The sequence below is a fragment of the Protopterus annectens genome, chromosome 1.part0 (assembly GCF_019279795.1).
Source record: "Protopterus annectens isolate FY-2018-M chromosome 1.part0, PAN1.0, whole genome shotgun sequence".
NCBI classification, from domain to species: Eukaryota; Metazoa; Chordata; order Ceratodontiformes; family Protopteridae; genus Protopterus; species Protopterus annectens.
In genome coordinates, this window is record NC_056725.1 from 1225174847 (window position 1) to 1225191884 (window position 17038).

The 17038-nt window shown below is 43.1% G+C and overlaps 1 protein-coding gene across 1 annotated transcript in view; it reads left to right on the plus strand.

Moving 5' to 3' along the window:
* The window catches only part of WDR35 (WD repeat domain 35), a 2872164-nt gene that overhangs the window by 526488 nt on the left and 2328638 nt on the right, over positions 1-17038 (plus strand). The window contains exon 8 of the mRNA XM_044065775.1: positions 11337-11482. Coding sequence (XP_043921710.1) covers positions 11337-11482 — 146 coding nt within the window. The remainder of the gene's footprint in view (positions 1-11336; positions 11483-17038) is intronic.

Below are 17038 nucleotides of genomic sequence, written 5' to 3' on the forward strand. Positions count from 1 at the left end.
TGGAGACTGATTCGAAGAAGTTAATCAGGTTCGGGAGACAAGATCGGCCCTTCACGAACCCAAACTGGGTGGGCTCCAGTGTTTGAAGGTTGCCAATGTCTTTGTTTATAAGTTCCATGGTAATATGTTCCATGGCCTTGCAGATCAGGCTTGTCAGACTGATGGGGCAGTAGTTCCCGGGATCCAAGGTGGATCCCCACTTATGGAGTGTGGTAACTGTAGCTGTGCGCAACTCAGTGGGCACGCAGCCAGAGATGAGGCTGTGATTAAACATGACACTTAGGTGAAGTGCCAGTTCACAGCCCGAGATGTCATCTGGTCCCATGGATGCTGTATTCTTAGCTTTGGAGAGTGTGTTTTTTACCCATGTGGCCGTTATTACCGGAATTTGGCAATCTTCGTTATTGAGATGGACCATTTAAGGGGTAAGGGGGGTGAAGTTGGCACTGAATTGATGTGCCAGGATACTGGTAATATCCTTGGGATCAGTATATTTAATGCCATTCAGTTGCAGCTCAGAGCAGATCTGAACATTGCCATGTAGATTCTTGACATAGTTATAGAATGTCTTGTGGTTGTCTTTGGAATATTTGGCAATTTTATTTTCGTAACTAGCTTTGGAGGATTTTATGAGGGATCTCAGCTTTTTACTGAGGCTGGTAAGGGAGTTTTTTGCATCCTGGGATTTTCCTCTTTTCTGCAACAGTTTCTTCCATTTGTTGTAAAGTTTGTTTATGGCAAGGGACCACCAGATTGGCTTCCTTTTTTTGGAGGAGTGCATCTTGGTTCTATTTGGGGTGGCACAATTCATGCAGGAGTGGATGTACTCGTACATTGCCTTAGTGTAGGATTCAGCAGTCGAACTTTCAGCTCCCATCTGCATGGGTGTCATGAAGTTTGTCACTTCTGACTTGAGTAGCATGAAGTTGGATTTGGAGAAGTTTTTTATGGAGGTTTCCTTACTGGGGGGTGGGGGTGTGTGGATGTTAAGGGTGATTAACTTATAGTCAGACCTGACCAATGAGGGAGTGACCATAGGTGTGGAGCATCAATTTCCCATGTTGGTAATGACCAGGTCTAGTATATTGGAGCCCCTGGTGGGACTATGGATTAGTTGATCCAGGACGTTGGAATTAATGAATTCCAAGAACTATTGGGCAAAGGTGTTGGTACACGAGTAGTTTTCCCAGTTAATGGCAGGGTAGTTGAAATCACCCGTATTAAGGTGTTTGGTTTTATCTTAATATTTTCCAGTATGTTTAGAAAGTTGTAGTGAGAATCTTTCCTTTATAGCAATGTGGTGTACTTTCATCTGGTCCCTTCCTGTTTTCTAATATGTTCTTTCGTCTTTTTTGCCTCAATAATACTCACTATATATATATATATATATATATATATATATATATATATATATATATATATATATATATATATATGGGTCTACTTCTTTTGACCTAACTTTCATTTGCCTGACACTCATTTGCTTGACCCCATTTGACTGAAATTTCATTTGCCTGACACTTCATTTGCCCGACACTTCATTTGACTGACAAGTATTATTAGCAAGAAAATGGAATATTCCCCCTTCTCCACTGTAGTGCGACCCTGGAGTTAGAATATATAGTTAGGGGGGTTGTGGGGGGCACAACCCCCCACAACAGAGGGTGTGGGGGGCGAAGTCCCCCACTTACTTTTCTTTTACTAAGCAGTATTACATCAAAAGTTAACAATATCATATGAAATGAAGTGGGGGGCTTCACCCCCCACACCCCCCCTAACATCGAGGCTATCAGATCACGACCTCCAGAGGGTAGTGAGTAGACTTTTGAAGTCCGAGGCACTGGCCCAAATGCTCCAGAGTCCGACTCATCAGTCGATACCTCAGCTTGTTCCAATTAATATTCCTCCTCCGACTCCTTTGAGCTCGGGCCGGGCGCTCGAACCGAGACTGTGGTAGCGCCAGAGCCGATACATTTGTCTTCGGCTCCGTCGGCTCCGATTTCTTCCTTTGAAGAATCTCGGCCGGGCTTCCTCGTCGGCTCCGAGGGGTGAGTGGCATTGGACCCTTGTCCGACCCCTCCCTCTCGGTGCTTGGCGCTGGTGAGTTCGGCTCCGACATCGGCCTCAGAGCCGTCTCTGTCGGTGCCGAGGGAGGTTCTCAGCTTCGGGCGGGGACCTCTGGCTCTGCCTGACAGGGGTGCATTCGAGGTCATGCGGAGTGTGTTGGAACCTTGTTCGACTCCACAGTCGGCTCCGTCCGCCCTCCCACTTCGGTGCCTTTGGTTATGTCGACTCACTCCCTCATTCCAGACCGCAGAGAGCAAGCTCCTCAAGAATCCCCTGTGGGGATCTCATCCTCTTCGAGGCCTCTCTTGAATTGGCAGGGAGCCCCTAGGAAGAGAAAGTGTAAGAGGAAGCACTTAGACTCACCTGAGTCTGTCACCTCTGACACAGATTTAGAGGATTCGAGGGTTCCCCGTTCCCCTTCTGAAGATGTCTCTTTCGCAGACATTCTAGAGATCCTGAAACAGAGGGAAATTGGCCAGCCCTTAACCCTTCGGAGGATGAATCTGTGTATCTTGAGGCGTTTGGCTCGCCCTTCCACCTCCTGGGTGTCCCCCTTTGATCCCCTCATGCAGGTGGTTGCAAAGAAAGGCCTGGACGGCTCCTGATTCAGTGGACCCTACCCCAGGAGACCCTCCAAATTTATAACAGCACCAACTGACAAGCAATTTCTCACAAAAGGTGTTTCTGTGGATGCTATGGTGGTAGCTGCTGCCACCAAGAAGGAACTAGCTGATCCTTCGGTGCCTGTCCATCCACCTAACAAGGAATCCAGGTCTATGGACAGGTACGGAAGCGGATGTTCTCGTCAGCGACCTTTGCAATGCGCTCGCTGAACTACCTATGCCATTTTACTCGTCTTCAAAGGGACTTGATCAAGGAAGCGAGTGATATGTTGAAGGATCCTACAGCTGCGGGTTTTCAGGACAAGATGAACACTCAGCTGGCTACCATGAACTCCATAGCTAACTCCTCCATGCGCCTCCTTTCTTATGCGGCTGATGGAGCGAGCAGGGCCGCAGGGACAGGTGTGGCCTTACGCAGGCACGCCTGGATGCGGTTATGCAACTTTGCGGACCCCTTTAAAACGCCTTTCACTAATTCCCGCTTGATGGATCATCTCTTTTGGTCCTCAAGTGAAGGAAACCTTGACTAGGTGCGAGACAGATGGCAAGACTCTTTCTGCCGTCGGAGTCCGTTTTTCTACTCCTTCTAGGCCTTACCCCAAAGGCCAGAAAAGTGGGAAAATGTGGTTCCGTAAACAATCTCAAGGGACTTCGCCTGACGACAAAGTCGGTTCCCCACCAGAGGCAGAGGGGGGAACAACAATGGTAGACGTCGCCCTAGAGGCAGGGGGGGTCCACAGAACCAGGGCAATCGTGAAGTCTTCTCTGATAAGCCCTTTCAGCATCCCTGAGGTGTTGCCCGACTGCCTACCTCGGAGGCAGGCGGGGGAAGATTGTCACTGTACCCAAAAGCCTGGCTATCCCTGACTCAAGACAAATGGGTACAGTCCATCATTTCCGAGGGTTATTCCATTCCCTTCCTTCGCATTCCAAACCAATCAAAAAAATCCCTTCCAGATGTTCCACCCGCTCAAAGGGATCTTGCAGCTTTGGAAATTTCAAAGCTGCTTGCAAAAAGAGCAATTCAGCCAGTTCCAGCAGACCAGCAAGGATCCGGAATCTACTCCAGGTTCTTTTTAGTTCCAAAGAAAACAGGGACTGGAGACCAATTTTGGATCTCAGTATCTTGAACAAGTCAGTCAAGAAAACAAGATTTCAGATGGTCACGCTGCAGTCCATCCTTCCCCTTTTGGGAAAGGGAAGCTGGATGTGCTCTATAGATCTTCAGGATGCGTACTATCACATAAAATGAAAAGACGCTCCAGAAGATTCCTCCGCTTCAGGCTGGGAACCAGTCATTTTCAATTCAGGGCCCTGCCCTTTGGTCTCACCACTGCCCCCCCGGGTGTTTACCAAATGCATGGCAGTGGTAGCTTCTCACCTGAGACGACAAGGATTCCAGGTGTTTCCATATTTGGACGACTGGCTCCTCACAGCTCCCACCAAGCATCTTCTTCTAATGGCCAGGGACTACACCTTTCGCACTTGTCGAAATTTAGGCATTTCAATAAATTTCGAAAAGTCTGTTTTGTCGCCTTGTCGTACTATTACATTCATAGGCAAATCTAGACACAGTCAACATGTCTGAGACTAACAGATCAGAGAATAACAGATATACACAAAATAGTCTCGCTCCTCTTCAGCAGCAACAGAATCAAAGCCAGGCTAGTTCTGAAAGTGTTGGGGATTATGGCGGCTGCCATACCTCTGCTTCCATTAGCCAGATTCCACATGAGAATCCTTCAATGGATGCTCTTCACGCAATGGTCGTACCAGCAACTTCCAATGTCTCACACCATTATGATCACGCAAACATGCAGAAATCATCTTCTGTGGTAGATGTCTTCCCCTCAGCTCTTATTGGGAAGACCCTTTGTTCCTTCCTCCGGTTGCTACTCTGACAACGGACGCCTCCCTGATCGGGTGGGGGCATTATCAGGGCAGAACTGTCCAGGGCACATGGCAACCAGACGAATGCCACTTGCACATAAATGTTCTAGAGATGAGAGCAGTGCTTTTAGCGTTGCAAGCCCTTCAAGACTCTCTTCCCTTGGGAACGATAGCAATCCAGACGGACAATATGTCTGTAGTGTGGTATATCAACAAACAAGGCGGAACCAGGTCCTACCCCCCTGTGTCGAGAAGCACTCAGACTGTGGCAATGGGCGATTTCTTCTCAGCGGTTTCTGATAGCAACGCACATCCCCGGGAAGTCCAATCAAATTGCGGACAAGTTGAGCAGAGCTATCCTCATGCCTCACGAGTGGTCTCTGAAAGACTCTGTGGTGAGAGAAATTTTTCTCAAGTGGGGTCAGCCTTGCTGCGATCTTTTTGCTACTCCCCAAAACAGCAAGTGCAGAGATTATTTCACCCTATTCCCGCTACCAGGCCAGCCCAGCAGAGACGCTCTAGTCCAAGTTTGGCCCGGGGAATTCTGTATGCATTTCCTCCTTCCCACTAATCTCTCAAGTGATACAGAAAGCTATCGCTCAGAAGGCCTGCTTGATCCTCATTGCTCCTTACTGGCCTCGACAGGTTTGGTTCCCCTTTCTACATCATTTTCTGTTGGAGCAACCTTGGCATCTGGACCTAGTTCCAGATCTTTTGATCCATCAGTCGGGTCAGTTTCATCGCTCCCTTCCCTCTCTGAACCTCACTGCTTGGTTCCTCCTATTCCAACCTTAGCCAGGCTTCCTCAAATATCTCACTCTGTTCGAGATATTTTGATAGCTTCCCATAAATCTTCCACTCGAAAGATTTATTTGAGTAAGTGGAAACGTTTCGCCTATTGGGCTCAAGGAAGGGACATAGATCCTTTCACTGCTTCCATCCAAATGGTCCTTGATTTTCTAGCTGAACTCTTCCATGCAGGTTCATCTCCTTCTACTCTTAAAGTTCAATTGGCAGCTATTTCTAACTTTCATGTGGGCATTTCAGAGTCTGCCATAATGTCCCACAAGCTTTGCAAAGCTTTTTTGAAGGGAGTTTTTCTACTCAGACCTCCTATAAGAAATCCTCCTCCTCCTTGGGACCTAAATTTAGTTCTTAGTTCTTTGATTCTTTCCATTTTCGAACCTGCAGCCTCCTGTTCTTTAAAATTGCTATCATGGAAGACACTCTTTCTGGTAGCTATTACTTCAGCTAGAAGAGTTTCAGAACTTCATGCACTCAGCTGTCGACCTCCTTATCTGTTGTTCCATAAGGACAGGGTATCTTTACGAACCAACCCGTCCTTTTTACCTAAGATAGCCTCGGCGTCTAACCTGAATCAAAGCATTGACCTCCCTGTGTTTTTTCCAGAATATTCTAACAGGTCTGAACAAAAATTGCATTGGCTAGATGTTCATCGTCAGTTAAGGTACTATTTGGATAGAACCAAACAATTTAGAAAATCTGACCAGCTGTTTGTCTCTTATGCAGAAGGAAGAAAGGGACTTTCAGTTTCAAAGGTATCATTATCTAGATGGCTAACATCTCTGATTTCCCTTGTTTATGAAATTAGACACCAAAAGCTGCCTAACAAACCTAAAGCCCATTCCACCAGAGCTTTGGCTACTTCTATAGCCTTCCAAGACAGACTGCCTATTGACACCATTTGTGCAGCGGCTACTTGGGCTACTCCTCACACTTTCATTTCTCATTATAAGTTGGATTTAGCTTCTAGGCATAGAGCTAACTTTGGTTCCACTGTTCTCAGGAGTCTGTTCCATTAGGCCACCCGGGACAAGGTGCTAGGGACGCGGTCCCATCCAGCAAGAATGAAGGCGAGATAGACAACTTAACATATAGAAGTTATGTTCTTACCATAACGTTCCATGTTAGTTGTCTTCTTCTCACCTTCTTTCTTGCGTCCCACCCTCCTTCCCCCTGGCCTGGACAGACCTAGAGGAGTTGGATTGTGACCTCTCTTTCTACCACCTCTTTACTTTAGGTATATGCTGCTGTGCATATTTTCCTGGATCAGGATGTAGGTCACCCTTCTCTTCTCCCTGGTTTATAGAGGTGGACTTTGTTTATAATTATTCTATTGCTATTATAAGCTGGGCCTAGCTTACAAACGAGATCTGAGGTAACTCACGCCTAGCATTGTGGGATATAGGGGGAGCCTCGAGCCGGTGGAACCAACTCTCGAGCTTTTAGAGTGGCCGAGTCGGAGCCGAGGTCGGCTCCGAACCCATCCAGCAAGAAAGAAGGCGAGAAGAAGACAACTAACATGGAACGTTATGGTAAGAACATAACTTCTATTTTTTTTCCACATGTTTATCCTGTTTACCTGCTGTCAGTATGCTACTCTGCTCACCACCTTTAATTTTCTGGTCTTTTTTTCTTTTCACCAGACAGTTAGGGCTGGAAAAAGTGTTTGGAGCAGGGATTTGTTGTAATGGCAGCATAATAAAAATAAAACTTTTGCCATTTTTGTTATAAGTGCTACACATATACTACAAAAAGGAGGAATTCAAGTGCAAGGGGAAGCTGGGAGAAACTGCTTTAAAGTGTGACACTACCCATCAGTGAAGGGAAAAGTTGTACACCACCATTAAGAGGCCTGCAATGTACCCCTTCTACCTCTTTACTAATATGAATATTTTAGGTAATTGCAGTAGCTGCCCTTTTTTAATCCTGTTTTACAAAGTTTAAATTAAGAACACTGCCACAGTCAAGACTGCATATACGGAGGGCATACATTACTTACTTGTGTTTTAGTGATGTAATTGCATGTGGGCTACCTTCATGTTTAAACATCCTTGAGCACCCAGTGATACATCAGAGCAATTGTACTGCTCCCACTTTGCACACTTTGCCTTCTAACTAGTTTACATTGGTGTACCTTTACTTTTAGTTTCTGTCTTTTAACAGCTGCAACAAAACTGTACCTTAGGCCATTTGTTTTACCTTTGTTGTGCTGGGTATGCAGAAGCACTGGGGTTGAGAAGACCCAGACTGAGTGTCTCTCACCATAGTGGGAGACATGGCACACATTGCTCTCTTTCCACCCCCCCCCCAATTCCCCAGCCAACCCCCCCCCACACACCTTCACATTTAATCCCACTGCTTTCCTTCCACTTTTTAATGACATCACAAACCTGCCTAATGACACAGCTGCATATCAGTACAATTTCCACACATTCACCCACCCTCTAACATCCATCACAGTACTATTAATATTTTCTTCCCTAGTCACTCATTCTCTGTACTCTAACACAGCTTCCACCACAGTACTTCTGACATTGTCTTTCCCACCCTTAAATATACTCTCGTCTTTCCCTTTGCACTACTTCACTCCCTTCCCTTCTCTTTTGATCTAAAAATGCCCCTCCTCCTTACCAACCCACCTATCAGCTCACTTATACAGCCTTATTTCATCGGCTTCATTTTCCCTCTTGACTTCTCACCACTCTTCCCCCTTCTTCTCTTTGATTCTCAACTCTATCTGTTTCATTTTTAACTAACTTACTCACTGCTGTTTTGGATTCTTAGCTGTTTCTGTCTCACTTATCCAACACACTGACTACTCTTATCACTTAACTTTTCCTGACATCACTCCCAACTCTTAAAGATCTTTGTGTTTAACTATAAGTTCATTGTCTCTACTTCTCACTACAAGTATGCTGTTCACTAGCTTAAATACTCTACTTTTGTACTTTCTCTCCACACAAATTATCAGATTACTCTTACACCCAGAAATTCCTCACCTACCATAAGCCTCCATTTAAACCGTTCTCCCCAAAATTCTTCACCAAAAATTGCTCCACATCTGTTTAGCAGCTCACCTACTCTTTACTTTAAATACAACATTTTTACCTCTCCTCACTACCACGCCAGAACAAATAAAAAAAATAAAATGTTACCATTATAAAACCAGTTAATTCCCTCCAACATTCTTCAAGAATTAAATTATGTAGTGGCATACTCCCTAATCTAAAAACACAAAATAGCCAACCAGACCTCTGTAGCTCGAGCAGGAAAAGAACAAGGACACTGCGCTGCACAATGACAGTAAAATTCAAGTAATCCACGCACCAGCCAGTAGATAACACAGGTTTATTTTAACCACACGAAACACAGGTTAAGCGCTTTCATCCACATATAGCAGACTTCCTCAGAACCAATTAATGCCCATTACTAAATGATATATATAGCAGATTTGGCGCCAAAAAAATCAATCAACATACATTCCATAAATGACTTCCTTAAAATTCATTACTTGAATTTTACTGTCATTGTGCAGCGCAGTGTCCTTGTTCTTTTCCTGCTCGAGCTACAGAGGTCTGGTTGGCTATTTTGTGTTTTTGGTGTTTTGGATACTCCCTAATCTAGGTTCCCTTCCATTTCTACCCCTCCAATCACCCACATCCCGTCTAGTCAACTCTAATAACTCCAAACAACTATACTTTTACTTCAATAAATATACACAGCATCTGTAATAAAATAACTGAACTGGATGCCTGGATCTCTCATGATGCACCAGTATTGTTGTTACTGAGACGTGTCTAAAACCTCATATAAAAGCCTCAGAAATTCTTCCTCCTGAACATGGCATCATTAGAGCTGAGTAACTAACCAAAAAAGTTGTAGGGGTAGCTATCCTTTACCCTAACATGTTTGAAGTTTCTACTCTTACAAAAACAATGTCCAAATTCAGTAATGCAGAGATGCTTATCTCCCACATAAAATTAAATGACCACAAACTCTTTTGTATAATCACTCTCTGAATCCCTCCACTAGAAACAGTATATCCACCCTTGAAGACATCCTTTACTGGATCTGTCACAATATTACCAATGAAACAGTCATCCTAGGTGATGTCATCATCAACTGGAGTAGTGTTACTTCTAACTTTCCTTCTTCTAGCATCAACCTTTGTGGCTTCAAACAACTTATTTCTCCTACTCGCTGTAACAAATCCTGGACACTAGGTCCCATTCTTGACTGGATTTGGCATCAAGAACTCTTCCTGTATTCCTTAGTAATCACAGGCCTCTATATGCTATCAGATGTATTACTCACCCTGCCAAACAACAAGTATATGAAAGTACTTATAACCTCTCACAATTTAATTCTGAATCATTTTTAGCTGCTCTGATCTCAGTTAAATGGACTATTCTAAAAGCCTTACTACTAGATGAGGCAGCAGAAAACTTCAATTCAATTCACCTTGTTTAAGCATCCTAAACAACCTTGGCTGACTACATAGGAAGATAGCAAAATCTTAACTTTGCCTCTCAGTAATCTGAATAGAAGTCTTATGCAAAATCGCGACAAGGCATGGAAAGAGGGGTATAAACTTTAAACTCAACAAAACCTGTAGCACTTCAAAGAACTTCTTAACCTCACCAAAAAGCAAGTCAACCTTGATAAGCAGCAGAACTATTTTGATTTACAAAATAACCATAGATATAATCCCCCCAAATTTTAGTAACTATTAGTAATCCATTAAACAAATTTTGCATGTAGGAATTAACAATATCCTTAACCCTTGTCAGAAAAACTCACCCTTAGAGACAGCCAGCAAGTTTATCTTGTACTTCATTGACAGTGTAGCAGCCCTCACTAGTGAATCCTTTCCTGAATCCCCTGACTCATGTCTGACCCATCCACCAATACACCCACCCTCACCCTAAAACTATTTGCCACTTTTAAAAATATATATTATCCAAACTTAAAAACCCTGCTGTCACCCTCTGCAAATAACCTTCCTACATAATACTTCAAAATTGCTGCTAACACCATTGTGTATCCATTCTCCATCCTTATAAACTGGTCAGTATATAGCAGTCCTGTATTCCTACCATTTGGAAAAAAATGTCATACATCGCTCCACAGAGGTGGCACTTCTGTCAAAATACCTAATTTCAGACCTATTGCTTTCTTATCCCCTCTCAAAAATATTAGAAAAATGTGTCCATAAACAGCTACTCCAGCATCTCTTAACAGAACAATTACTAACATTTACTCAACATAATTTTAGACCTGCCCATAACATGACAACTGTCCTCTCCCTTGTAATATGTCAGCACATTTCAATGCTACATATTGTAATTATCTTGTTTTAATGATGGTATATGTGTTTTATTAAATGCGTAGTATGTGTATTAATTATTTGCGTTAATGTATGTATTTACAGTGTATTATAATATGTTGTCAGTTTCAAATATGTATATGTATTTTCTGTTTTATTTATGGAGTGTTTCTGTCCAGACTTCTGCTGAAAACAGATAAAATTATCAAGACTGATTTTCCCTGTAAATAAATGTCAATAAATAAATGAATAAATAATTTTTTGCTCTTGAACTGAGCTAGTGAGGGACAGAAGTGGGTACTGGATCTTGGAGAGCAGGTACCAGGTTAGTTTTGTAGTGTTACAAATTATCATGTGGATGACTATGTATTTTTTTGAAGCTGTCTTTATGGAAATCACTGCATCTCATAATTTCTGTAATTGAGATAAATCTCCATTTTCTAAACCAACTTGTATATGGACAACAGACAGAATATTGTCCAAGTACTTCTGATAGCATGACATAAATGTTTACCTTGAAGTATATGAGATGGATTACAGCATGCTTACTGATGATATCTGGTGATAAAAAGTTTCTGTCTTATAACCATTTTCATTAACTGACATTTTTCATGTTTAAATCACAGATCCAATTTCATTCGACACTGGCATGAATGTAGTTGGTGTTCAGTGGAACCACTGTGGTAGTGTGTTAGCTATTGCAGGGTCTCAGAAAGCAGCAACAGAAGATAAGGATGTTAATGTTGTTCAGTTTTACACACCTTTTGGAGAGGTAAGGCACATTCCTTTTCTGTAGTAATTTGTCTTGTTGATATTTAATTTTACAATATTGACTTGATGATATATTTTAGTATGCCATTTTTAGAGTAGCTGTAAGTGCCATGTTGAAGTGCTAGCCATGCCTTTGGAGCTGCACTGATAAAATTCACATCACATCACTGCATTATTTTGAAGGTATAACTTAGCAAATATTAAAGTTTAAAAAACTTGTAAAGTTGAGTTGCATCAAGAGTCTTTAGTATTGAATTCTTGGCAGTATTCCAGGTAGAGTTCATTAATTTGCTTGTCTGAATTTGTTTTCTAAGGTAATCCTCCAGTCCACGAGGTCTGATTTCTGTCACTGCTGAAAGGAATAACAAAAGTCTGCATAAGGGACATAATAGCTCAGAAAAAATAAAACAAACTGCACAAAACATTAAAAACAGCATTGCAAATTTGTAAGAAGTTTCCACAGGTCCACAATCAGCTCTGACATCAGTAAGCCAGTTAGATGCCCTTAATGTGCAAAAACAGTCCCTGACATTTTGTGTAGTTCTTTCCTATCATCTGATGTGTAATGTGCAAATCATGTCAGTGTCTTTTGCTTGTTCAGCTTCAAGAGGCAAGAACATCTTTATTTTATCACAAAACATTTATTTTATTATTTTTTGCAGCTTATATCAGAAGAAAAAATAAATTAGGCTTTATAAGACAAATGATTGCTTTTGACCCTCACAGTCTTCGCTTTACCTACTTACAGCATTGTTTGTTGTATTGCCAATGACACGTAAATGCAGTAGAATTCTCAAAAGAAAAAAGAATTTAGTTTAGCTTAAAAAAAGAATTCAGGGACAGTAAAAAGACCAACTGCTTTGTTCTCTTTAGTTCTTTATTTTTGTAAGAAAGAGTAAAAGGGAAAAATATGTTTAAAAAAGAAGTTGAAATTTAGAAAAATGGATGGAGTTTCAAACCAGGCATAAAGACAAATGTAAGGAACATTTTAGAAATCCCATAAAAATCAGTTTGAGAAGAACCTGTGAAGTTTTTTTTTCATCCCTCAAGATTTGTCTCATTATTCTCCATGTTTGGAGCCCAATCATATCTCCAGACTTGGTCTCAGTGCTCAGTTCCTTTTGACTGGACTGATGTCACAGTGATTGAGCATTAGTCCCACTGATGTTAGATACCTGGTAATGATGCATTTCAAGGTTCCTTCAATGCCTGATAGTTAACTTCACTATTTGTCCATTAAGACGTGCATTTCGCTCTCAGGTCTTGCAGTTTGTGCCTTTTTGACTCCACAGCCACAGTGACACAGACATTATCATCTCCTGCTTCCATGCTCCTGCCAACATCACTGTAGGGGGTCTTACTGCCTTTACATGAAGACATACCAGATGCACACTGACCCTGAGCTGTGGAGACCAAGCATGTTTGTGGTGATATAATAGAATAATGAGTATCTGTATTACAATAAGGGGCTTTTTGTATTCATATGAGGCAAAATAAGATGGCAGAGTGATTCAGAAACATATAAAGAGTGCAACATGATGCGCAGTCACCAGTGTTAATGAGTGCAATGAAATTCCAGTGTTATTGTAGGGGAATAGCGGAAGAGTTTCCACAGCTTTAGTGAATATGTATATGCAACAGGCTATTACTGCTAATATTAGCTGTGGTGGTGCAGTTCATTGCCCTTGGATATGCATGCATGCATCCACATGAGTACAGCATTTCATACCTTTCTTGACACTAGCATACACTGATATATGTGGATAGAGAGACCTATCTGTGCTGGTAGACATGTGTCATCTTTTTCTGTAGTCTCTTGGATTATCTATCTGCTAGCTGTAGGGACCTTTCAGTGGCCAACAGGGGATGTGGTGTGGGATATCCCAAGCACCTGCCTTGAGAATACTCGATCAGTTTCTTGATGCCATGCTGCAGCATGTGGGGGAGGATATGTGGTTCTCATGTACCACAGATGAGAGAGCCAACACCATGCAGGATTTCTGTGATATAGACTGCTTCCCTGAGGTGCCAGGGGTCATAGACTGCAATAACACTGAAATAAAGGCCCAACCTGGTGAAATAGGAGGAAGGTTTATGAACTGTAATGCATATTATTCCATCAACTGCAAGGTGGTTAATGCACAGGATATTGTCTACAATGCTTTTGCAGGCCACCCAGGCAGTTAACATGACTCCCACATGTGGCGCACATAGCTGTTATCAACAGTCTCTGCTGGTTGACTTGCATTAGGCAGTGTTAGCTATGCACTGGAGCCCTAGTTGATGACACCTATCTGATATCTACAGGCCATGACAGACAATGGATGCAACTATGCTTTATCACAAACATGAGTCATTGTGGAGCTTGTGCTTGGGCTGCTGAAGGCACAATTTAACTGCCTCATTGTATATGGTGGTGGCCTGCAGTGTGATTCTGGCAGTTATGCCATTATATTCTCACTTTGTTACACAACATGACAAAGTGAAGCAGTTGCAGCAGAGAGGTGCTATGCAGAAGTAACATATCCCAGCACATCATGCAGTTCAAGATGAGCCAGGTGAGGAGTCCATGGAGGATTCAGCATCAGGTTGTACATATAGTAGATGGTTGCAGCTGCAGTATGTTATGGCACTTACAAGGAGGCACAACTTGCATATAGTTTTGGGCCATATTAAAGCATTTGCACTTCAGTAAAAGTGATGCATTCAGACCCAATAGCAGGTTGTGCTTATGATGCATAATTTGGACCTAACTGTACATCAGACATAATCAACCAAAGTACAAAGGGCAAGGCACAGTTGTCATCATTTGCACAGGTGAATGAGGGAACATGAGTGCACACTGGGTTCCACATGGAAATATGTGAGTGCTGTGCAGACTGAAAATATCTGAATGTAGTGTGTGTCAGGGGTAGGTCTGGAAGTAAATGCTGCAAAATGCACCTATCACTGGTTGTATGTGTGTGTGTAAGGTCCTAGGGACTTTAGTGGTATATGTGCACAACTTCAGCAGTAGGTGCTGCACTGCAGCTCAATCTGACAGAGAAGTCCAGGTCATGCATGGAAGATATGTGGACATCTAGTGTGTCTGCCTTTGCCTGTGCTGCTTGTGGTGAAATAGGAAGGTTTATGAATTGTAATTGTGTGTGTGTGTGTGTGTGTGTGTGTGTGTGTGTGTGTGTGTGTGTGTGTGTGTGTGTGTGTGTGCCCGCACTTTTATGTGATGTGTGTGTGTGTCTGGTCTGCATTTGTGTTTTGTGTGTGTGTGTGTGTGTGTGTGTGTGTGTGTGTGTGTGTGTGTGTGTATGTGTGTGTGTGTGTGTGTGTATGTGTGTGTGTGTGTGTGTGTGCATTTATGTGGTGTGTGTGTGTGTGTGTGTGTGTCTGCGAACTGAGGATCTCAGACACAGTGAGGATCTCTGCATCCACTGTTATTTGCATTGTGCTGATTCACCCTTGTGAGTATGACAATTATGCATATATCAGCTCATGAATATCTCTGAATTACTCATTCTTTTGTGCCTAAAAGCAGAGACTAACAGTAGGCAAGCAAGCTTATAGCACATGTCGGTCTTTTCCAGGAGTGTCGTGGTAAGTAACACGGCCTTGGCCAGATGTAGGTGTGCTGTCTGACCATGTGTGACATCCATTACCAGATGAGGCAGTAGTATAACACAGCCTTAGGGATGCCATCTCTTGGCCGTATGCACCTCCAGACTTGATTTTACTGTGGAAGTGGCGGCACTTAGTGACCATTACCTTAGCCATCCCAACCACAGTGAGAAACTTCAGTAGAGGGAGAGCTGGTGCATCTGTGTGAACCATGCCTGGCACACAGTAAGAGAACACATGAGGACCTGTCATGCACCAGCAGTAGATTGATCCATTCCAAAATGTCACATTTATGGTATATGTATTCCAGTAGGTCTGCACCCCCCACCCTGCAGTACCTATATTATCTTTTCAAAGGCTAATGTGTTGCTAGTCTGTGCCTTCATGATGACACTGCACATACACTGAATTGCACCCATTGACACTGCTAGTTCTTGTGGGAGGGCTATTCTCATGTCACCTTTGTGCACCATTAATCACACACTATGGAGCTTGTGGCAGACATTGATTGCTGAGGCGATGGGAGTACCTGTAACAACCTGTCCTTATGTTCATAGGTTGGTACTAGGCTAATGGCTCTAGGGCCTATACAAGCCTAGCCATAACAATTCCCTGGATATTTCTTCCCACAATATGTACTTCCCTGGACCCCTGTCTAGCAGGGCGACTGACATGATCCCTGGGGTGAATTTCCTATCTCCCATCCAATCACCAAGGTTCCTTTTGAAGAGGGCCAAGGAGGCGCTCTGCTTGACATGTATGGGCAGTCTATTCCAGAGATGGGGAGTCTCTGGGTCAGGAACCTATCCCTCCAGCATGTTTTGTTCATTGTGATGACAAGGTTTAGATCACTGGAGCGTTTGGCTCTGAGAGATTGGGATTTCTTTAAGTGTAGCATGTTCAACAGCTCTGGGTTTGACATGGCCTTGTATGTTAAGCAGAGATCACTGCTGAGTAGACAATATGCCACAGAGTATAGCTGGAGTTTTTTTTAGATGGTCAGCATAGGGCATCTGCTTTAGGCCTGTGATTCTGTTAGTGAGGTATTTCTGCTGTCTTTCCAGCTGTTGCAGATGTCTTGTGAGGTACATACTAAATGGGTCTAATGAGGGATGAGTACAGTGGGACAATGACCTCCTTTTTTCTGGATGAAAAGCCCTTAGTGATGAGGTGTGCCACATAGAAGGATTTCCTGACTGTTGTGGCGATGTGGTTATTGAAGGTGAGACCACTGTCCACCTGTGTCCCTAAGTCTCTCATCACACTTTCAGTGTTTAGTGTCCTGCCAACCATGTGGTAATTCATGGATACATGGTTTTTCCCAAAGGGGATGACTATACATTTCTTGGCATTAAGCTTGAGCCCATGGCTCTGCCACCAAGCATATGTTTCTGTAAGGCCCTTTTGTAGAATATCCACATCGTTTGGGGATTCAGTAATGTCTCCCAGTTTGCAGTCATCTGCGAAACTTTGTTAACCGGAGTCCCTTGGTGTTGGCCTGTACTTCAGAGAAGTAGTTGCCAAACAAGAGCAGTCCCAGGACTGAACCCTGAGGTACTCCATTTGTCACCTGTCTGGAGCTGGATTTGGAGTTGGCTACTTTTACAGTCTGGGTTCTGTCAGTAAGCCAGTTGGCAACCCATCGAGTGATGTAGAGATTTATGCCCAGCTTAGTAAGTTTATCTGTGATTCCAGAGTGTGGGTTGGTGTTGAAGGCCTTGGCGAGATCCAGCTAGGCTGTGTGAACCACCTTCCCCTCATCCACAGCTCTGGAGACTGATTTGAAGAAGTCAATCAAGTTCAGGAGACAAGATCAGCCCTTCATGAACCCAAACTGGGTGGGGCCCAGTGTTTGAAGGATGCCAATGTCTTTGTTTATAAGTTCCATGATAATGCATTCCATGCCCTTGCAAATCAGGCTCGTCAGACTGATGGGATGGTAATT